The sequence below is a fragment of the Gobius niger genome, assembly GCF_951799975.1.
Source record: "Gobius niger genome assembly, chromosome: 4".
NCBI classification, from domain to species: domain Eukaryota; kingdom Metazoa; phylum Chordata; class Actinopteri; order Gobiiformes; family Gobiidae; genus Gobius; species Gobius niger.
In genome coordinates this window covers 37,439,217-37,462,094 of record NC_136855.1, presented here as the reverse complement: position 1 = coordinate 37,462,094, position 22,878 = coordinate 37,439,217, and the positions used below count along the sequence as shown (strand labels likewise).

The 22,878-nt window shown below is 40.4% G+C and overlaps 1 protein-coding gene across 1 annotated transcript in view; it reads left to right on the top strand.

Moving 5' to 3' along the window:
• Positions 1–22,878, top strand: part of madd (MAP-kinase activating death domain) — a 107,617-nt gene that overhangs the window by 76,360 nt on the left and 8,379 nt on the right. Inside the window, exons 23-34 of the mRNA XM_079554793.1 lie at positions 798–901; positions 2,729–2,812; positions 5,248–5,403; positions 7,782–7,899; positions 9,517–9,579; positions 10,542–10,662; positions 12,548–12,653; positions 12,720–12,830; positions 13,946–14,053; positions 15,577–15,741; positions 15,813–15,885; positions 17,422–17,528. Of these exons, the coding sequence (XP_079410919.1) occupies positions 798–901; positions 2,729–2,812; positions 5,248–5,403; positions 7,782–7,899; positions 9,517–9,579; positions 10,542–10,662; positions 12,548–12,653; positions 12,720–12,830; positions 13,946–14,053; positions 15,577–15,741; positions 15,813–15,885; positions 17,422–17,528 (1,316 nt within the window). The remainder of the gene's footprint in view (positions 1–797; positions 902–2,728; positions 2,813–5,247; positions 5,404–7,781; positions 7,900–9,516; positions 9,580–10,541; positions 10,663–12,547; positions 12,654–12,719; positions 12,831–13,945; positions 14,054–15,576; positions 15,742–15,812; positions 15,886–17,421; positions 17,529–22,878) is intronic.

Genomic DNA, 22,878 nt, shown 5'->3' with positions numbered 1-22,878 from the left:
TGAAACTTTACCTCTATAAGAATAACTTTTCTGCTCAAGATTTCTTCATTAAATATATAAATAAAATGATAATTATGACTCGCATCTGATGTTATTCATCTAAATAAGTCATATTGTCATAAGCAATAACACCCTTTCAGACCTGGTTTAGTCCTGATCTGATGTTGATCTAGGCCTGGTTGTGCTCGGAAGGTTAAATATTTAATGGTACTGGGTGTGAAAGTTTGAAAACCACTGGTGTACACGTCACTGACACACAATTTCGTTAAGTGACTAGTGTTTTATTAGATTTACTACAGTTCACGAGTTTTCTATTAAACTCTTACACGGGCTGTAATGCTCTAGGGCAGGGGTAGACATCGTCAGATCCAGCCCTCCTGAATATCCTCTGGTCCTCCACATGATTTTTAAAAATAAAAGTGCCACACAAGCACCTAAAGTACTCTAAAATACAGAAGAATAATGCCAATTCCAATTCCTCCTGTCATTTGTTGGTATAGATTGAGTTTAGGCAGCCTTCGGACGGTTCACCCCCATCTTTGGACTGATACAGAAACAGACTCGCCTCCCTCTGCTCTCGGGTCATTGTGTCAGTAATTTAAATCGTGGTTTATTGCATATGTTATCGTGACAGGCCCAGAGCGGGCGTAGCTTTGATACTTGAGTCATGTTTTCATTTCTTGCTGTAGTGGTGCTGTTTAGACAGTAGCAGCAGCTCTGAGTCAAGGGGACTCTGAAAGGTAAGCTACAGTAGAGCTGGTTCAGAGCAGAGGCTGATAAACACATGTGCTCCTCAGGGTCTGAAGGAGGAAAGCAGCAGCGCCCCCTGGTGGCAGACGCAGAGGAGAAGAAGTCCCAGATGAGCTCGGACAGTGGGCTCAGCGTCATGTCGGGATCTCAGGTTTGTTGAATAAAGGAATATATTTTGTGTCTTGAAAGAGCAGGTATTATTGTTATTTTGCAGGTATTTCATAATGTCAAACACTTTTTCAAGATCTAACACTTTGTTGAGTTGAAAACGCAATATTAGAACGGCTGAAACAAATGATCCAGTTGTTAAATTTCCTGGTTTTTCAATCAAACTAACTCTAAGCTCCTCCCACTGCACTCCTCTTGATTCCCTTCATTACAAAACTGTTTCAGTAAAGAGAAAAAATAGACTTAGCGGTGTGGCTGTACTGAGGCTAGGGCAAGTGTTTGTACTCCGCAATGAAAGGATTAATCTTAGCAAGAGATGGAGAGGTGAGGACAGCATGTGGTTGTTTGGAAACAGGATGAGCCTATTCTGAGCTGCCACCTCTGGGGAAGATTCAAAGATTACTCAAAGATGCGCTACTAGCGCCTCAATATACAACTCCCGGTATGTTTTTGATGGCTGAACAACATTGTAACATGGTAAAAAGTCTATTTTGTATAATTCTAGGGATGTGCAATTTCTTTTATACTCAGTGTGGACCATTGATATAATATAATAAAGATGAGCGGGTCCCATTCAGCCCCATTCATTTAAAAAGGTTTTGAAAATTAATGGCCGCTCTGTCTCCTCCTACGCAGCCTGTTCCTTAAAAGGGCAAAAAGGCGGGAAGCCCTGCACTCACGGGGCGGGCGGAGCCTCCACAGAGCTGTTGTCAATCAAGCTCTGGAGCCAGTCAATGCACTGAAAATACTTCCAAATTTTGGACTGATAAACAAAAACCAGTGTGGTTAAAAATATTTTACCTACACCAGCGTTGTCACGTGGGTCATAGCGATTTTTAGAAAAAGAAAAACTCTTCGGAGCCAGGCTTTAAGCCATTTTTCAGACGTTTGAAGTCTTTTTAGAATCAACGCTCCCAAGTGTCTCTTGGAGTCGCCCCCGGCCACCAGGGGGTGGTATTACAGCAATGTCAGCTTCCCACCATGAGAACCATACAGAAGCGTGTTCCTCACCCATTGGTGTGGACGATTACAATTTTAAGGCTTTTTCCTCCATTTAGTCCTGATTGTTGTCCAGCTTTTATATTTGGATCAATTTTGCATTTTTTTGCCTTCACACAGTAAATATAATAAAATACATTAAAATACATTATAAAACGAGTTAATTGCAGACACAGCAACAGCAGATTCACCTCATCAAAAGAAAAGGAACAGAACTTATTCAGCTCCTTGATGGCAAAGGGCACGAAAGAATTCCTGAACACATTTTTCTTGGCACAGGGAGGTCTATATCTCTGCCGTGATGGAAGGAGCTCACAGTGCTGGGACAGTGGGTGGTTATCGTCATTTGAGATCTTATGACAGACACGATGCTTTACTGAGATGCTCAGACAAATTGGTTTGTTGTTGGCCTGTGATTTTACTGCCCTGTTTAACAACTCTGCCAAGTTCAGCTTTGTTTTTCACAGACGACCAAACCAAGAAACAATGTTACGTATCAGTACACTCTCAATTAAACACTGATAAACCCTTGTTCAGATGTGGTCACTGACTTCAAACCTCTCAGCTGACGCAGCAGGAAAAGACGTTACATTTTCTCTAATAATATGCACCCATTTTGTGTATAAAAGAATATATAACTGAATGAATGAATGTAATTGCTGTGAAATCCTGTTTTATCTGCACATCTAGCACATGGTGAAACATGTTCAGATGTGTGTTGAAGTGTGTTTTCATTGTTTTGATCGTCTGAAATGGACTGTGCTGATGGTCAACTGCCCGATGTTGCCTAAACTCGTTTCCTGTGTTGCAGAAGAGTGACAGTGAGTCAGTGACCAGCTCCGAGCCTCCCATCCTGACCAGGAGCACCAGCCAGGACTCCGAGGCCAGCACAGTGGTAGGGCCCAGCCAACTCACTCTGTCCCACTGTTCCTCCTGCTCCATCTGCGATCTGCGCACAATATCCCTTTCACCAACGTTGTTTTTGTCCAAAGGAGTGCTTAATAAAAGTATTCCATATTACAAAAAGTGAATTCTGCCAAAATCAAGGCCTTAAATGTCATTAAAAAGCATTTAATTGGATTCAAACTGGCATTACATCTAACTCTCTTGGAAAATGATGACATCGCTCAACAATTCCACCTTATTCCTGGGGTGGCTCATGTAGAAACGATGATGGGAGTCATTTCGGGTGATGTGCTGGGAGTCGCGCTGAGCCATTGTTTTCCAGTTTTCATTTCACATAGTGGTTGATTTCAAGATGATTTTCAGCCCATGTAACATTTGAAAGTAAGTCCTCTCGCAGCTCAGGAACATGTCTCCCTGTTGAATTAAAAAACAGAGAAAGTGACATTTGTGGCTCTCGAACATGCAATGTTTGGACCTGGCTCCTGGACTAAAGCTGGGCTTAAACTCTGACATGTTTGCTGCGATTAAGACCCTGTCCATACGAAGTCAGGCTGTGGAACAAACGCAAAGATATTTGATCAGTCCAGTGTATCGTCCATACGAGCCCGGCGTTTTGAGGGTCTGTAAACGAACATTTTCCAAACTAGGTCCCAGAGTGGAAAGATCTCAAAACGCCGTTTACGTGGCTCCACAACTTTTACTAAAACGATGACATCACAGCTCCAGAGCGGTGTCTGTGATCCATAATCTACTGACCTCGTATTGAGTTTTCCTCATGGATCTATGATGGTTTGACTCCGCTCCTCTTTGCTCCACTGCCGTCCACAAGCCACAGGTGACAAGTAGAAAAACACGAGTCAGTCTGTGTGTTTGGACTGACAGTAAAAGTCACTGACAGGTTTTTCTGCTTTAGTCCCGTTACGTCTGAAGAATAAACTCGCCTCCTTGTCTCTTCTGTAGATCCTAAATCCTTGAATCAGTTTCATTTCCACCGAAGTTTACTGCACATGCGCCTCTACATCTTGTCCTATTATCTGTGTTAGCTTCACAGCGCCTCACACAGGCCTGGAAGATGAATTGCGCCGTTTTCACCCATGTGGACGCACACATTTACTGAGCTGGCTTCAGGCTTACAAAGTTTCTGAAAATATAAGCGTTTTGTCTTCGTGTGGATATAGCCTTACATCAGTGGTTCTCAACCTTTTGGAGCCACGACCCCCATTATAACAGGTAAGGGGGTTCGTGACCCCCCGCCTGAGTCACACCATGAGAAATAGGATTCATTAGCCTACATAATTCTTAGAAACAAAGTGAAAAAAACAAATAGCTGAAATAAAATTCATGAAACTACAAACAAATAATGGCACTCTGGTACCATAGCAAACACATGCTACAATAAAACATTAGATTATATGTTAATGAAAATATGTATATTTTATCTAAATGATCTGGCGACCCCCGAAATCTGTCTCGCGACCCCCCAGGTTGAGAACCACTGCCTTAGAACATGCCAAATGTGACTGAGCCCGAGCCCATGGAGGTGTTTTACACTGTAAAGAGCGATAACACGACTGTCCTGCTCACACTGAGTGACATGAACCGAGCCCCGTGAGGCGATTCAAGCCGAGCTGGGTCAGAATGCAATCTATTTTAAATTCCTTAGTTATGAGCCGCATGTAATGAGGCTCATAAACAGACTGTAGCTCAGTTTAAATCCGAAAATGTGAAGATCTACGCAGATATTTCACCGATAAACATGAAACATAAAGTGCTCTAATGCTGACAATCCATTCTCTAAGCCTAAAGTACCACATCTGAGTAAAGATGTGAAAGATCACAGAATTAGAAGATATCCACAGAGGTTAAGTGAAGACAACTTGGCCAACACGCCCACGGGTCAGAAACTCTTCAACTGTGTGATTTTGCAGTCATAATAAATTGTGATCATAATCGCGGCTCGTAGTTTCGCTACAGCTCGTGTCTCACATAGTTTACGTCTCTAAAACTCATAAAAAGTGGATTAGAGCGAACGATCTGCGTGCAAACAAACACAGTGCTCCCGGTAATTCCTCCCAAGTTCATGGAAAATGCCAAAATGATCGTCTTAAACATATTCAGCTGCAGTTTTAGCTGAAATCGACCACATTTGTTCTTTCTGCTTTTGTCCAATTATCTTTCCTCTGTTTGATAAAATGTTTGCAGCATTAAAATATAGTATATAGGCATCAAAATGGCATTCGAAAGCATCCATTTTGACTCACTGCTAGCTGCAAAAACCATGAAAAGGAGCCAATATTTGGAAGAATAATATATTAGGTTCCATTTGACATTTCATCGACTTGTTAAGCCAGAACTAAAAAGAACACTAAACAGTGGAGTATATCTGTGGAGCGCTGTCGTTGAACGGTTCGTTTGTTTCTGCAGATCAGCAACAGCTCGGGGGAGACTCTGGGAGCGGACAGTGACCTGAGCAGCACAGCGGGGGACGGCCTGGGCCGGATGGCGGCTCACCTCACCCAGTCCAGGGGCACGCTCTCGGACAGCGAGATCGAGACCAACCCCGCCACCAGCTCCGTCTTCGTGAGTGCACTTTTGGAACAACTCGTAAACAGTCGAGGAAACTCTTCTCGGTCTCTTCAAAGAGTTCACCGGGTTTGAATCTGTGTGTGCGTGTTTGAACAGGTGCTTTTCGCTGGCCTAAAGCTTACAACATTGGGCTGCACTTCACAGAGCATGGAAATAGGATGGAAATAGCAAAGTAACTAAAGATAATGAAGGCTAATGCTTATTTCATATGATTAACATATGGAAAGAAAACACTAGCCATGTTTTCTGGTAATGTTTGGTCTTTTATACTTTGTTTGTATTTGTAATTACCCTGGAGCTCATCCACCCGGCTGTCAGGAAGCTGAATTCTCCCTTCCCTCTCTCTGCTGCCCCCTAGTGTGTGCATGTGTACTTGAGGAGTTTATCGTCTTCACCCCCACCTGAACAGAGCACAGTTTTCCCAGTTTGGCTTTGCCCAAAACCTAAAAGGTTTTTGAAAAAAAGTGTCAAAATAGTGACGAAAACAAGACAAAAAAGAGGATGAAAAAGTCATAAAAAACAAACAGAAAAGTGGCAAAAATTTAACAAAAATGTGACAAAACAGGGATGATAATGTGACAGAAAAATTACGAAAAAATGACAAAAATATGATGAAAAAGTGACGTAAATATAACAAAAGGTAATGAAACAAAATGTCAAAAAAAAAAGTAACAATGATGCAATAATGCGTGGAAAAAGATCCGTCTAGATCAGTTTTGTAGGTCTTTCAAGGCTTTCAAATGAGGACTTACTCCTAGTGGCCTAGTATGTAACCTTTTAGATTTGGGTGAAGCTGAACTGGAGAAAATGCACTTGGTTAGGGCGGGTGTTAAAGGTTAAAGAGCAACTAAAGACCAAACTAACTTATTCCACTGATAAACTGCTGTTCCCACTTAATGTTTTATCAGTGTAGTGTAAACAGTACATTTTGCAGGTATACAGGCTAAAACCGTGTGTGTACTGACCTTCATGGCTAAAAAGTACATGGAATTAGAATTTTCTTTTGGAAGTCTCCACGTCATGATTTCACAGTGACCTGATCAGCTGATCCTTCCAGCGAAGGAAGTGTTGGTTTTTATTACGTTCACAAAGCATCAGGTGTGTGTGTCGTCAGCTCTTAGTGTTACCATGGAGATGCCCGCTACTCGGTGTGAGACCTTTCCGTGTTTATTTGGCGCAGTTCGCAGATGTTTCTCGTAGCACTGACCGCGCCCCCTCGGTCCCTCTTGCTTCCCCCCACGGTCCATCAGGCCCGGTGCCATTTCAAACCACAAATGTGGGCAGAGTTTGGTGTTAAGTGCCACTTTAACTATTGTCTTTTTGCACCAAGGGTTTGAGAGTGGGTTTTAATTAGGGCTGGACGATTTTGCCAAAAATCAATATTGCGATTTTGATTTTATTGCGATTTTCCGTGAATAACTTTTTGTTGCAATACAATAAAATATTTATAACTGATTTAATAAATTATTGCTTACTCTTAAGTCCTTTATAATCACATGGAATATAATTCCAAATAGTCCACATAGTCATTTAGCCTACATAACTTCCAATAAGCTTATGTTGAATTTTTTTTGTAAATAGCCTAAATAATATCTTGCTATTTGCTCTTGTGTTTTAGTCAGTGGTTGTGAGATAAGTTCTTATCTTTATCCAAAACATTCCCAAACATAAGCCTCGAAAAGTGAGCCACAAAGGACTCTGAACATCAGCTCAGGCTCAGCTTCATCTGTGTGGAGGCTGAGACATGTGAATCCGGAGGAAAGTTTCTGTGATCAGAGCGTGTAGCGCTGCAGCTAACGCAATGCTAACGGAGTAAACAGCAATAGTCCTGAGCGGTGGCTGCTTTATACACGCTGATATTTTCACAGTACATCCACGATCTACGCACACCTTAAGTAGACGGAGAAGTAAACCAAAGCACACGGTGGAGCGCGGAGCGGACGTCTGTGGCGTCTCTCGCTGCTACATTCACTTCTATGGGCCGCGGCATCAGCTGCATGGGCTGATATCGCGTGCCTCTGTGATTTCGAAATTGCGTTGTGTAATATCGCAATAAAATCGCAAATGCAATTAATCGTTCAGCCCTAGTTTTAATGTGATGGTATTTACAATAAGGCAAATGTAATGCAATTACTAATGCATTACCATGTTATTTTATTTACTTCCATGTTCCTTTTCTTCTGGCCATTGGTTCAGTTCAGTAAATATTGAATATATCACAATAATATTCACAAATACATTATACTCCAGTTTCCTGTTGTGGCCAGTTTGTTCATAAATCTCCAAAGTCACTCTGCTGTCTATGTCTTATGGAATATTTAGAAATATAAATGTTGGAGGATTATTAAAGGCGTCTGTTTTGCCGTGTGTAGGGGAGGACTCACACGCTGAAGCCCGGAGCCAGGGAGCCGGTGTCCGCCGTGGGGAAGGGCCCTCCTCAGCCCCTGGAGGACATCAGCATGAGGATCTACCTGTGTGAGGGGCTGCTGGGTAAGTGCACAACACCTCAGCGTTAGGAATAAAGTCCTTTTGTCTCACTTAGTAACAAAGGCAGTGGCAGAATCACAAGATCCTTTAGGGACTGTCGTTAAGTCTCATCTGTTCCAACATGTTAAATAACCAGAGGAGTGTTCTTTTGACACTGAAACATCTGCTCATTGCACCAGCTTTGTAAAAGGAACATGTTGACGGAGCATTTTGGTCCAATCAATTAATTTTTTTCTATGATTCCCACTGGGCACTGAAAAGCATTAGAATTCATAGACTGAAATGTGCTCAGAGATTAAGGCCAAACGTTAAATGTCTTTAAATTGTATAAAATTGTATTTATAAAGTTATAAATCTAATTTTCTTTGGAAATAGCCACATAGCTCAACTTGTGTTCCGGGAGATAATCAAAACATTGGAAAAAAAACATTGTTAAACACATTCAGTTGTGGGTTCTACAAAGATAAAAGTACATATTGTGTCAGTTTGACTCACATTTTTGCTCAAAAGTTTCCTGTTGAGTAATTTTCCATCTTTCCTCCATGAACTGGAATGGACAGATGTTAAAGGGATATTTCAGGATTTTTGACATAGGGCCTCATTTCCTAGTTATCCAGAGTGTTGCTGGTATCTGGAGATATATTTTTTTTAAATTCTTTTTATCGATGTGAATACCGTTGATAGTTTCTCTAACTGATATGGTTCTTTATCGTTTTGCTTATCAATTCGTAAAAAAATGTGCTAAAAATTATAGCCTACATGTGATTCTTTTTTTATTTAAACAGAAAAAATAAATTAAGCTATTTTGACAAAAACTTCCTCAAAGCATTTTTACAAAGCTAATGTAGAATGGTTATTAATTTAACAGGATTTAAAGCTATTTCAGTGGCAGACGCTCGGGTTGCCGATCCCCGTGATAGGACCTTGAATATGGTAGGCCCCTGGGCTCCAGCCCATGCTAGCCCATTGGTTAAGGCAGCTCTGTGAATGATCGCATTTTGAGGGACTATTTTCTAGCAGATCACTCCGCCACTGCGTAGCTAATACAGCCACGAAGCAGATGCCGCTCAAATATAAGTTATTTTAAATGCAAAATGGTTAAACATATTCTATCGACACAGACATTTATATGGTTAGTCTGGCGTTATAAGTGATTTGCCTCAGGTGCACTGTGAAGTGGGTCAGACTGTTTTTAATGCAGGCTAGCTGATACCATAGAAATGCGCTAGCCTTGCATTAGCCTAGCACCACGTAACTCTTCAAACATAAGAACTGCATGAATTACAAAAGAATATCTCCAGAAATCAGCAACACTCTGGATAACTAGGAAATGAGGCCCTATGTCAAAAATCCTGAAATATCCCTTTAAGATATATTGTGTTAATGCATTACAAAGGCTTTGAAAAGCTCCTGCTGCTGCTGCTGTATTAACCCTGTTTGTAGAAAGGCCTGTTTGTCTTCATTAACCTTGTGCGTAGTTGTTCTGTGTGGTGTCGGCCTCACTAACCCTGTATCTGTTTCTGTCGGAGATGTGTCTGCGTCACTGTGTTTGTCTGATGTCTGTACTAAACCCTCGCTGCCTCTCGCCTCTCTCCACTGCTCCCGCGGGACCCGCCTCAGGCCGCGATAAGAGCTCCGTGTGGGATCAACTGGAGGACGCTGCCATGGAAACCTTTTCTCTAAGTAGGGCTAATCTCTTTGCCCTTTTTCCCTTTGTACGTGTCGGTGCTCACACTGATGTGGGGCTATGTGGGCAGAATGTATCGCACCTCTGGCGAGACGCTTCTCACTGCGCTTTTTGCTGCTGACGCTAACCCTAAAAAAGATACTAAACATTTCTAGAGCTTTTCGTTCTAATAAACATCAATGATCCTTCAGTTTAACAAGGTCTAATCTATGACAGCATTTTTAGTTGTAACAAGCTGCAATAATCACGGCTAAATATTGAAAATCTTGCCTTTTTTTGTCAAATAAGCCAAGCAAACGGATATCACTGTGACTCATATTTAATATATTTATTTCATCTGGTTTTCAAAGTCAGTCACATCCAAATATGAGGAAGGATTCAGGGATTGCGTGTCTTTTAGTATTGTTTAGTGGTGGGATTTACAGGTCTAATCGCATTTTAATCAAAAAACAAAATCAACCATTTTTTGCACCAAAATTATTCAATAATTGGATCGAAACATGAGTTCAACAACAAATGTATTTATTGCTGTTTATCTATATAGTTATTCAAGTAACAGGCAAAGTGCATTAATGGCTTTTTAGCTTTGTGTTTTAGGAACTCTGATCACGTTTTTGTCACTTTTTCATAAATTTTATGATGCTTTTATGTAGGGCTGAAACGACTAATCGACATTTTGACGCTGGTGGCCAATCAGTGTACTGCATCCATATTTATTAGTGAGAATGAATGGCGCAAAAGTAGGTCAAGCAAACTATAAAAGGCCACATTCAGATGGATAAAATAACATAACTTGAGTCACAGTCCAAATATTGAACTATTATGAACCGTTAAAGAGCTACATCATGCTAGTATAGTTACACAAGAAGAGGATTGTACGTTAGAATGTATATATTGCTGGTAATAGAAACGATGGAGTGTTAGTGCTTGTTGGGAGCTGACTGCTGTGTGGCTGCAGGTAAAGAGCGCTCCACACTCTGGGACCAGATGCAGTTCTGGGAGGACGCCTACCTGGACGCCGTGATGCTGGAGCGCGAGGGCATGGGCATGGACCAGGGCCCGCACGAGATGATCGAGAGGTGCGTTCTGGGACACGGACTTTAAATCTTTTCAGCAAAGACACAGGATACTGACTTAGTGATTAAGTTCTTTCTCTTTGTGCAAAACTGGCAGAGAATAAATAGTCAATACATTTATTTCTAATAGGTCACAATATTCTGAAGAGCCTTCCGCTGCTGACATTATTAGTGACATCAGCTCGAGGCAGGAAGTGATCAAGAGAAATAAGATTAAACTAAAACTAGCGATTATGAGTGTAAAACTACAGCAAAAAATGTGGTCCTGTTGTTATGTCCTGTATGTGGCTTAAGGCGCAAGAACAAGAGAAATGACAATTTAGACGATAAAATAAGGTTTATCTGATGTTTCCAACAACAGTTAGACATTTGTTTATCATTACTATGACAACAGCTACAATGGGAATAGATAGATACAGACGGCATCTCTGGAATCGCCCATATATGGTCATGTTTGAAAACAGTTAAAGGGGAAAACAATTTGGAGAAAAATCTAAACGTTCTCTTTGAAAAACTGTTTCTCTCCCATAGAAATGTATTGCTGGGTTGCAGGTGACATCGCAGCGTTCTAAAGGCCAATACTATTGTATGGAGGAAAAAATATTTTGTTTTTGAGGAAATGTTTGGTCTTGTACAGAGAGATCATGGACCCAGTGACTGATATTAATGATCATTTTTGTAATTCATACATTTTCTTTTGAGCTATGACTGGTGAAAGTGTAATGCTGAGAATAGAAAAAACTGGCTCCTCCCCCCACTGGGCCCGATGACATCATCATATTCTAGAACCTGCAACCCAGCAATAGATACAGACGGCATCTCTTCAAAAATGACCATATATGGGCGATTCCAAACAGTTAAGGGAGGAGCAAAGTGGTTCAACAGCCCATAAATACATGAATAACGGAGAATGCTAACTTCATGCTACATATTAGCAGCGGGCTAATGCTAGCGGTTAGCTAGCGCTTGCTAGAACTGCCGTTTTTTCACTTCTACTGAACAATCAGCTGTGAGAAATGACGAGATGCCGTCTGTATCTATTGGCTCCTGCTCCGACTGAAATAGAATTCTAGAACTAGAATCATCACATTCTGAAACGTTGTGATTATGTCACAATGTCACGTCTCGTCATAGAAGGGGGCGTGGCTTCGCTGAGGGGGAACATTGAATCTTTTGGGAAACACAATTTTTCACACTTTTTTGCCATTTTCTGGTGAAATAAACTTATTTATCACATACAAATAAAGTTAAATCTAAATCTGGCCCATATGGATTTTTATTCACAGCAGATTGTTCAGTAGAAGTGAAAAATAAACGGCAGTTGTAGCTAGCACCAGTTAGCATTAGCACAATACTATCATGATTCTCCATTATTCATGTATTTATGGGCTGTTGAACCACTTTGCTCCTCTCCATGTCAATGTATCTTTATTTAGTAGAAACTATATTCATATTTCAGCGTTTTTTAAAGTAGTTTTTGAATAATTAAAGAAAGTTTAGATTTTTCTCCAAATTGTTTTCCCCCTTAACTGTTTTCAAACATGACCATATATGGGCGATTCCAGAGATGCCGTCTGTATCTATACAACTCTATGGGAGAAATGGAATTTACAAGAAATCTCAAACAAAAATTTTGAAATGTTTTCCCTCATCAGTATTTGACAGAATTCAGAAACTTGCCACCGTATTTTTATGGCTGAAAGTCCTTCCTATTGGCCAACATCTCGCTCATGTTTTTGAATATTCTCTCCACTTTTTGACGCCATCATGAAGAAGTAATTAGACATTAGTTTATACATGTTGACGGAGAAGAGATCATCAGAACTGCAGTGAATGAAGTGATGTAAATGTCTTGTGCACGTCTGTAAATGCACATGTGCTGTTGCAGATACCTGTCTCTGGGCGAACACGAGCGTAAGCGCCTGGAGGACGACGAGGACCGGCTCCTGGGCACTCTGCTGCACAACATGATCGCCTACATGCTCATGATGAAAGTACGTCCACTGTTTTTACTATTATCACCACATCTGCATCACATCACATCACGTCTGTGCCTTCAGGTGACTCAAAACGACATCAGGAAGAAGGTCCGGCGCCTGATGGGCAAGTCGCACATCGGCCTGACCTACAGCCAAGAGATCAACGAGGTCCTGGACAAGCTGACCCACACGGTACAAACGCTCTCCTCTGTCTGACGTTACGGTCGCTGTGGGAAGTCACAGAGCCCTTTTCCACCAAGCTGGTGCCGGTGCTGGTTCAGGGCCAGTTCCAGTTTCAGAACCGGTTCTTTCGTTTTCCACTGAAAAAACGCTGGCTCTTGGTTCCAAAATCTGGTGCCGGTTGGGAACCAATTAAAAGCTGGACCAAGAAACGAGCACCAGTGATGTCAGCGGCTGGGGGCGTGGCTCTCTCCTCCAACAAACAATCAATATTATTTAGTTTGTGCTTAGAACTTCCTGGAGAAGCCAAAACAGTCTCTGTGGAGGAAACTGTTGTTTTGCTTTATGCTCTTTAGCTAAAACAAGAGTTAGAAAGAAGAAATCAAAATGTTAACGGCTGCTGTGACTGAAACATAAACTTATTTTACTGTATTTTATAACCAGAAGTGGCTGTAGTAAGATGTTACTATAGATACAGACGGCATCTCTGGAATCGCCCATATATGGTCATTTTTTTAAACAGTTAAGGGGGAAAACAATTTTGAAAAAATGTAAATATTCTCGAATTATTCAAAAACTACTTTAACAAACGCTGAAATATGAACATAGTTTTCTACTAAATAATGATACAAAGACATGGAGAGGAGCAAAGTGGTTAAATAGCCCATAAATACATGAATAACGGAGAATGCTAACTTGATGCTACATGTTACCATCAGGCTAATGCTAACGGTTAGCTAGTGCTTGCTACAACTGCCGTTTTTTCACTTCTACTGAACAATCTGCTGTGAGAAAATATCCATATGGGTCCGATTTACACTTGACTTTATTTATGTGATAAATAAGTTCATTTTCCACCAGAAAATGGCTAAAAAGAGTGAAAAATTGTGTTTCTCTAAAGATTCTATTTTCCCCCTTGGCAAAGCCACGCCCCCTTCTATGACGAGATGCCGTCTGTATCTATCCATTTTTGATGTTGACTTCCCAAAGCGTAGCTCTGACAATAGGCACAGCTCTCATTTTGGTGGAAAACCAAGTCAATATGGAACCAACCCGGCACCAGAACCAGCTCTGAACCAGCTCCGGTGGAAAAGCCCTATGTGTGGTTCTGACGTGTGCCTTTGCAGAACGGCCGCGAGCTGTCCATCAGGCCCTGTGGAAGCCGACACATCAAAAAGCAGACCTTTGTGGTCCACGCCGGCACCGACAACAAAGGAGATATCTTCTTCATGGAGGTACGTGACACTGTTCAATGTGACGTTTCAGAGGATGAAGAAGTTTGGGAGGTTTATGAAGCAGTTTGGCTATTTGCAGTGGTAGAAGATTCATAAAGCAGTGTAATATTCTTGTTTTCATCAGGATAAGTTGTTATTATTAGTTACATTTTCAAATTTCACTCACGAGAATACAAGGCTTCTTTTCAATATAGATGTTTTAAAAAAGTAAGAAGAGATGCTGCTGCTTTGCTTTGACAACAGGCAGCCAAACATGAGGGAGAAATGCTCTACTTAAGGGGAGACACTGCAGGCAAAACTCAATTTTTTTCAGTTTTCAGGTTTTGGGCCAAATTGGTCTTTGAACATATAAGATTTCACCTGGAAACAGAAAATATGCCTAATCTTCACAATAACATGTTTAAATATTGCGCTGATTCAATGTTCCCCCATAGACTTATATGGGACAATGCAATTTCAAAGGCCTTTTTCTCAAAACACATTTTTCTGTCATTGTGGCGAAACTATGTCCACGTCAGTCGGACCTAAAGACTTCACATTTTCCAGCCTTGGACGGAACAATATTTGGAAGATTTTTTCAGAGGGATTTTTTATTATCGAATCCCTAAGCCCCATTTATTGAGTTTTGAATGTCAAAAAATAAGGCGAAAATACAATTAATTAATAACAATTTTACAAAATTTTCCACTAAAAAACAGCTTATTTTAAAACTAAACAAGAAATCCAAAATCCCCTCTGGGCGGGCGGAGTATCGATACTAAGGGCTAGAATATCGATACTGTATCTTTTTTAATTATATCGGTATATATCTAAGAATCGATATTTTGAGTACACCCCTAAACTCTATCCATTATTCAGATTTCGTCGCCGAAAAGATGGGAAATTTGGGGCATTTTTAGGCATAAAACACCTTGTTCTTATATGAAAAGATAAAATGACAGAAAACTTGCATTGTATTTTTTCCTCACATTTATGCCAGTAAATCTACAGCAACAGTTTCAAATTGATATCTGTAAAAATATTTTTTTTTCCCTATTCACCTGCAGTGTCTCGCCTTAAAGGAATAGGCCACCGTTTTTACATACTGAGATATGTTCTTACCTTAGCTTTGACGAGTTCTTTAGGACCTGTCTGATCTTCACCCGTGCCTTCAGTCACGTAAACACAGCGCAGACGGCGTTAGCATTTAGCCTCTCCCTCTCTCCTCTATAGCTCCAAAACAGGTCAAGATAGAAGCTACCAAGCTCTTCCACGTTTTCCCTATTTAAATATGGTTACGTGAAGTGTTCCACTACAAAGTATAATTACACACAATTAAACAATGTGGATTTTCTAAGCAGATAAAAGCGGGGACTATATTGTAAGGCGTAGTAATACCAGGAGTAGTTCGAAATCCGCGCAGTAATCTTCACTTTACTGTGCGGATGCCGGACACCTCCTCATATAGGCTGGTGAAAGCGTGAAGCCAGGATAGACTGATCTGCCGTACAGCCTGAATAAAAAGCCCCTGCTCCGTGTTCCAGGTGTGCGACGACTGCATCGTCCTGCGCAGCAACATCGGCACCGTGTACGAGCGCTGGTGGTACGAGAAGCTCATCAACATGACCTACTGCCCCAAGACCAAGGTCCTGTGTCTGTGGAGGCGCAACGGCCAGGAGACGCAGCTCAACAAGTTCTACACCAAAAAGGTCCCGCTCTGTGCAGGAACACGCTCACGGAACTAAAGCCAGTCTGGTCTAATGCTGTTCTGTGTGTCCAGTGTCGGGAGCTGTACTACTGTGTGAAAGACAGTATGGAGAGAGCGGCCGCCAGACAGCAGAGCATCAAACCAGGTCTGCTCCACTGCTCCACACTTTCACTTGTTCTGTGCACTTGTTACACTTTTGATAGATGGGCCAACTCCTTCTTGGTGTAACATATTTGTTGCAGATGGCACAAGCTGCAAAACATGTACAAATGTTCTTACTGCGGAGCTGCCTCTGTTCCTCTCATATCACGTACTGGCAGGACTTCTCACAAAACAATACTCAAAGTCTGGAATTGAACAATTTTACAATATTCTAAATGACTGAGCAAAACTACTAACTACCTTTCAATCATGTTTGAATTACCTTTTAATCACGTCTTTAATCCCTTATTTATTCATGTATGTATCTTTTGTCATTACCGCTCTACTGTATCATTATATTACTCTTATATAGGGCTGCAACTAACGATTGTTTTGGTAATCGATTAATCTACCGATTATTTTTACGATTAATCGATTAATCGTTTGGCTGTGGGTGCATGGAAATTGTATTTCTTCATTTTTATTATCACATAAGCTAAAGTGGCGCCGCTTGAGGACGTGTTGATGGAGTAAACTTAAAGTAGACGTTTGTAGGAGGCTCTTTGTTCTAATTCTGCTTTCTGATTGGACGAGACAAAGACGGATATTAATGAAATTTATAATGTACCAAACACTACAGACCCGATCGTTAAAAACAAAGTAGGTTTTCATCCAAAATACATAATTGTCATGTCTTTTTTGCTCTATTTTAGTCTGTGTTTGCTAGTAATCGATTTCTGAAATAGTTGACAACTTTTTTAGTAATCGATTAGTTGTTTCAGCCCTACTAAAATGTGATTTAATTTTAGTCGAGATTTAGTCCAAAAAATCGTTTAAATTTTAGTCTAGTTTTAGTCGACTAAAATTTAAGACTAATTTAGTCGACTTTGCATTGATAATATTCATTATAATCATATTCCTGTTCCTCATTCATGTTCCTCTGCTTCATGGAGCTGCTCCACATGAACAAAGCTCAGAGCTGATCCTTTGGCAGAGAATTTACATGATCTGAGGCTCTTTCAGACGCTCAATAGAAGTTTGGTTGATTTCAGTCTCTCCCTTTCATTTTTATTTAGTCTTATTTTAGTCGACTAAAATATCTGGAAATTTTAGTCATAGTTTTAGTCTCATGAAAAACTTTTTATTTAGTTTTAGTCCAATTTTAGTCGTCAAATATATCACTTTGACTAAAATTAAGACTTAATATTTTAGTCGACGAAATTAACACTGATATATTGATTGAAATACTGGACATTCACCCATATAAAATGACCCCAAAAGTATCGGTGTGGTATCGATTCCAAAAAATGTGGCATCGCCCGTCCCTACAGAAAAGGGCTATATAAAACCAATGCATTATTATTCATCATTGGTGCTTCAGTCTTGTTTATGAGAAGTCGCGATGATACAGTTTGTCCACAAGAGGTCAGTGTTCAAACTCGGAGACTCAGAGACTTCGAAACACACTTTTTTGCAAGGAAAGTGTTACAAAGCTTCACTCGCCGATCACTAGTTAACGCTTGTTGGTTGTGTCGTCCAGGCCCTGAGCTGGGAGGCGAGTTCCCGGTGCAGGACATGAAGACCGGGGAGGGCGGCCTTCTGCAGGTCACTCTGGAGGGCATCAACCTCAAGTTTATGCACAGCCAGGTAAGACTCTCCCTCCCGCCGCCTCCTCCACTGTGGCATGAGCACCCCATTCATCCACCCACCCATCCACCCTCTACCGCCACCTCCATCCGTGTCACCGCCCGCCTCTCCAGTTATCCCTCCGAAACCAGGAAAGACGCCGCTAGACTCTCCTCATCTCAGCGCCCATTCCCCCCCCTTTTATTTATTTATTTTTTTTAAGTTTCTGTGCATTTCTTTTTGTTTGTGTGCGTCGTGCGTGTGCATGTTCGTCCCCTCACATGGCGTCACATGGTGGACATTTGTGGTGTCTCTTCTGTGTGCGAGGAGAACGTGGAGCTGGTGGGTGTGTGCTGCCTGCCCGCGGTAAGACTGACCTTGAGCTAAGACTTTTCATTAATAATTGGCTTCTCATGGCAACTCCGGTTTGGACCCCGTCAACATGATCATGCGTCGTCCTCACATGTGCACAGTTTAGAGCAACGTTTGTGTCGTGACCAGAGTGGTTCGTGGATGCTTTTGTTTACAAGGGATTGTTTTGTCTTTTGTTTTACCAGATCTGAACTTTATTTTTCTTTTCTTGTTTTGCGTTTTGTGGTTCATTTGTTTGCATTAGAGCACTGATTATTATTAGTCTAGATGTGTTAGTTCAGAGTTTTTTCTAACTTCCTCTGTGCTTGTAACTGTTTGCTTTCTTAGTATAATGTAGAAATGGAGTAACATTTTTAAACTAAGTAAGATTTTACTTCTTGTCAAGCAAGTTTGTTTGTTTTTAACACTGTTGTAACATCAAAGTAGCTTCAAGACTAAACCAGATCTTGTCCGGTGAAGTATTTTCAGTACATTGTACATTAAGTGTTTAACAGTACAGTGTTTAAAGAGGGAGTGTTATTGCCTATGGTCCATGTGAAGAATCAGGATACTGTATTACAAATATGTTAGAAACGTTATGTATGAGTTTAGTGAGTTTAGACAGAAGATAGAAGAAATAACCGACCTTCCATTCAGCCCCATTCAGAGCAGCCATGTTACTCAGCCTCCTCCTACAAAGCCTGTTCCTTAAAAGCGCAGTAAAAGAAGGTGGACCGGCTACGAGCCTCCACTGAGCTCCAGAGCCTGTCAATCATAGATTTAGACTTCAGCTTTTTATTTCTAGTATACAAAAACCAGCGGTGGTTAAAAGATATGACATCTCGCCCAGCGTCGTCACAGCAGCTTTTAGAAAAAGAAAAACTCTTTAGAGCCAGGCTTCTCAGCAGTGCAAATGAGGTCCAAAGCTACATAAGAACCTTGTCCAGCAATGTCAACTCCCTGCAGTGAGGACCAAAGAGAAGAGCTGTCCTCTCCCACTGGTTTAGACACAACTAACATTATTTGTAATTTGATATAAATAACTAGGGCTGGGCGATTTATGGGGAAAAAAATAATCACGATTATTTCAAAAAATTAGATACATCTTTTATTCAAACCTCAGCTCAAACAAAAGCAAAAACTTTCATGAAGTCTTATTTAATGCACAAAAGTCTTCCATTATCTCATCCAAATTCCTAAACTAGGTATTGTTTGTGCCAAAGAAATGGCTGTAAACCTGTCGATTATAAAGTCCCATGATGATTATTGAGATTGACCAAAGTAGAAATTGCGATTTCGATAAAATTTCTATTATTTGCCCAGCCCTATGAATAACTAACATCAATTTAGTGGCTTCCTCTTAATTGCTTTTAATGACAATAATCAGGGAAAGGGCCTTTAATAGAAATAGTCTTTTATGGAATAATTAACATTTTTGTTCTGTTTGAGGGTATCGTTCAGGTATCGTTATAGAACCTTTATATAGTAAAAAAAATGAACAGTATTTTACCCTTGTCCAGACTAGTGTCAGAGCGGGCTGTGTCGCTTTGTATTAGGTCAAATATTAAACATGCGCGAGTGGCTCAGAGTATGGATTTGTTGAGGGAACAACATTGTCACATGCTGAAAAAAGTTCTTAAAAGGTTATTTTGCAAAATATCCCCCCTTAGCCATGTCTCGTCAAAGCAAATGTATATATTCTGAGGAAACAGTTATAAGCATTGGGGAGCAAGATGTGCAACATCCCCCACACAGAGCCTGATGAGCAGAGGTCTATGTGCTGTTTTAATATGTTTATGTTTTAATCATGTTCTTGAGGGTCACGCAACACCCACAGCCTAAAAGGCTTTAAACTGTGCTGATGAAATGTTTCACAAGGGAATTAGGGCCCATTCATAAAAGTAAACTCCTGTCCTCCTGCCTGTTGCAAAGAGAGATGTAATATTTACCTGTAAACAGATATTAGGAAATGCCAGACCATCTAATATTCAACAAAGCTAGGGAAATATATACTTTTAATTCCAGTATGTCTTGGAATACTAGTCTACTGTTCCATACGTTAGTTTGGCTCGGCTTGCAGCCATTTAAATTAAAAGCTGACAATTAAAATCATAAACACATTTTCAATAACTTTAGTAACATAGAAACATTAGCACTACAGAAACTACCTCTAGAAAACTACAGTTTGCTTTAAGTTTGGGACAAAACATCGTTTTGCAACATAGTATTGGATATCTTCAATGAAGGTTCTTGAGTCATCTTCTATGCAGCCCAGACACAGAGCACAGGGAGGACTAAGCCAAGCTGAACTCTGTGGTTTATATCTGGGCTGAGCTAAACCTTAGAGCACTGACGAAGCCTTTTGGATGAGAGGTGAAACATTTGGCATCAACGACCAAGTAGAGAAGACTTAAGACTTAAGGACCTTCATTGAAGATGGACAACGCCCATACAAATGAGAGCCTACATAGACATAGTATTATATATGTATAATTTTGACTTAAAGTTTGTATTGTTTATGCCAGCTTTGATGCTTGTTGATATATATTGGTGCTAATATATATTGATTTACAGAAATAAATATAAGTCAGTTAGCAGGTACTCCTGTTAGCCTTGCATAGTGATGGTTATGCTACTTTCCAGGCAACTGATAAGTGATAGACCCACGACCTACGACTAGGAAGAGTATTTATAACTAGCCTTTGAGTCTGTAATCAGAGCCACAATCATTAGTTTAAGTCAGTGCTCTTAACATGCTAATGGTTAGCCTAGCCTAGCGCCTCTCGCCCAGGCCATAAATTATAAAAAGATTGTCTACCAGACAAACTCAACTGTATTCAATACCGTCCGCATTAAAGTGATGTAAGACCAATTTTTGGTTGTTGAATAATTGTTCAGACAAAGATTTAAGACAGTGAACTGCAAAGGATTTGTCCGGCCCATACGCGAGTTGTGCAGCTACAAGCGCCATAGTTATGATGAAGTTTAGCTCAGCAGTAAACCTAGCATCATGGAGGAAAGTACCAGAGTTAGCCCAGCATAGGGATGATGAGCTCTAGAGTGGTGGTGATGGTTTACCACAGTTACCACAGCGTAGATCCCTCTGTGTGTTGTGGTCGGGGCGTGCTCTGGTTTTTGGAGGCTTGGAGGGAACATGTCAGGGCTGGGCTCATGCTGCTTTCAAAGGCTGTACGTAAACCTGCAAAGTCAAATGAAAACCAGATCAGTTTCCCACAGGAAGGAGCACATGAACAGCCGTCAAAATCGACTGTCCGAGCCGGAGACCTCATGTTCTGAGTCATTACAGTCATGTGCAGAGCTAAATATTTACTCAGCACTTTACCTTCATCCCAAAGTCAAATAAACTTACTCTTCCCTTATACTCATGCTTCCCTTTGGTTGATATGATCCACTCGCCTCACTCATGATGAGGCCAGGCTGACCGATGGAGACAAACTGAACTGAATTTGATTAAACTTTCATGGCCCTATAATGATTTAACTTGGTCATATTGACAAATCCCTCTGGCAGTTTGTGGTTGGAAATTGTTTTTAGTAATGATAATTCTGATTCATTAATTACGTAAGGTTTAATGTGATTTAAAGAGTTTGGTTAGAGATCAACAAAAACTATTTTACTGTAAAACTATTCACACAGTTAAGCCACTTTAAGTTATTTAAAAAGATCATTCTGTTGTCTTTGAAGTGTTTGGGAGGATCACACAGGCCTCGCATCTCCACAAAAAGAAGTAAATACAACAAAGATAACTTATGATTAAATGCAATTACAAAGGTGGAATGTCCACTAAGAGTAATATAATATTTTAGTAATCAATTCATTGTTTTCTGGTAATACAGACTCAAAAAGAGCAAAAAAGGGATGGATGGATAAATATTCGTCTGTGCCTGAATCAATAAGAAAGGAGAACTGACACAAAGACAAACATTCATTTTAAAGGCACACTGCGTAACGTTTTGGATTATTCTACCGATACAGACTATTATTCATGTATTTATGGTCTGTTGAACCACTTTACTCCTCTCCATGTCTTTGCATCTTTATTTAGTAGAAAACTATATTCATAATTCACCTTTTTTTTAAAGTAGTTTTTGAATAATTAAAGAAAGTTTTTAAAAAAATCTCAAAATTGTTTTCCCCCTTAACTGTTTTTAAAAATGACCATATATGAGCGATTCCAGAGATGCCGTCTGTATCTATTTAAACCTCACATTCTGCTGCCTTAATAGATACAGACGGCATCTCTGGAATCGCCCATATATGGCCATTTTTAAAAACAGTTAAGGGGAAAACAATTTTGAAAAAATGTATATTTTCTCTAATTATTCAAAAACTACTTTAACAAACGCTGAAATATGAACATAGTTTTCAACTAAATAAAGATACAAAGACATGTAGAGGAGCAAAGTGGTTCAACAGCCCATAAATACATGAATAACGGAAAATGCTAACTTGATGCTACATGCAACTGCCGTTTTTTCACTTCTACTGAACAATCTGCTATGAGAAAATATCCATATGGGCCCGATTTACACTTGACTTAATTTATGTGATAAATAAGTTCATATTTCACCAGAAAATGGCTAAAAAGAGTGGAAATTGTGTTTCCCTAAAGATTATATTCTCCCCCTCGGCGAAGCCACGCCCCCTTCTATGACGAGATGCCGTCTGTATCTATTCGACATCTCCATGGAGACGAGCTGTAGTTTGTTTGGCCATTTTATTTGGCATTTTACAGCAATAAAAATCTGTAATAAAATGAATACTTGTATTTTATTCCATTTACTGGGTGAAATGTTGCGCTGTGTGGCTTTAAAGAGACGAGATGCATGTTAGCCATTTTGTGCTCACTACTGCCACCTCAGGTCATACGTGTAACTGCAGCCTTTATATTAAGCTCGTGCATGACGGCACTTCAGACCTGAATCAACACCTTTTTGAGCGACAGTGCAGGATTTTAGAGGCAGTTGTGGTGAACAGGTCTGGGCTCATTCTACACATT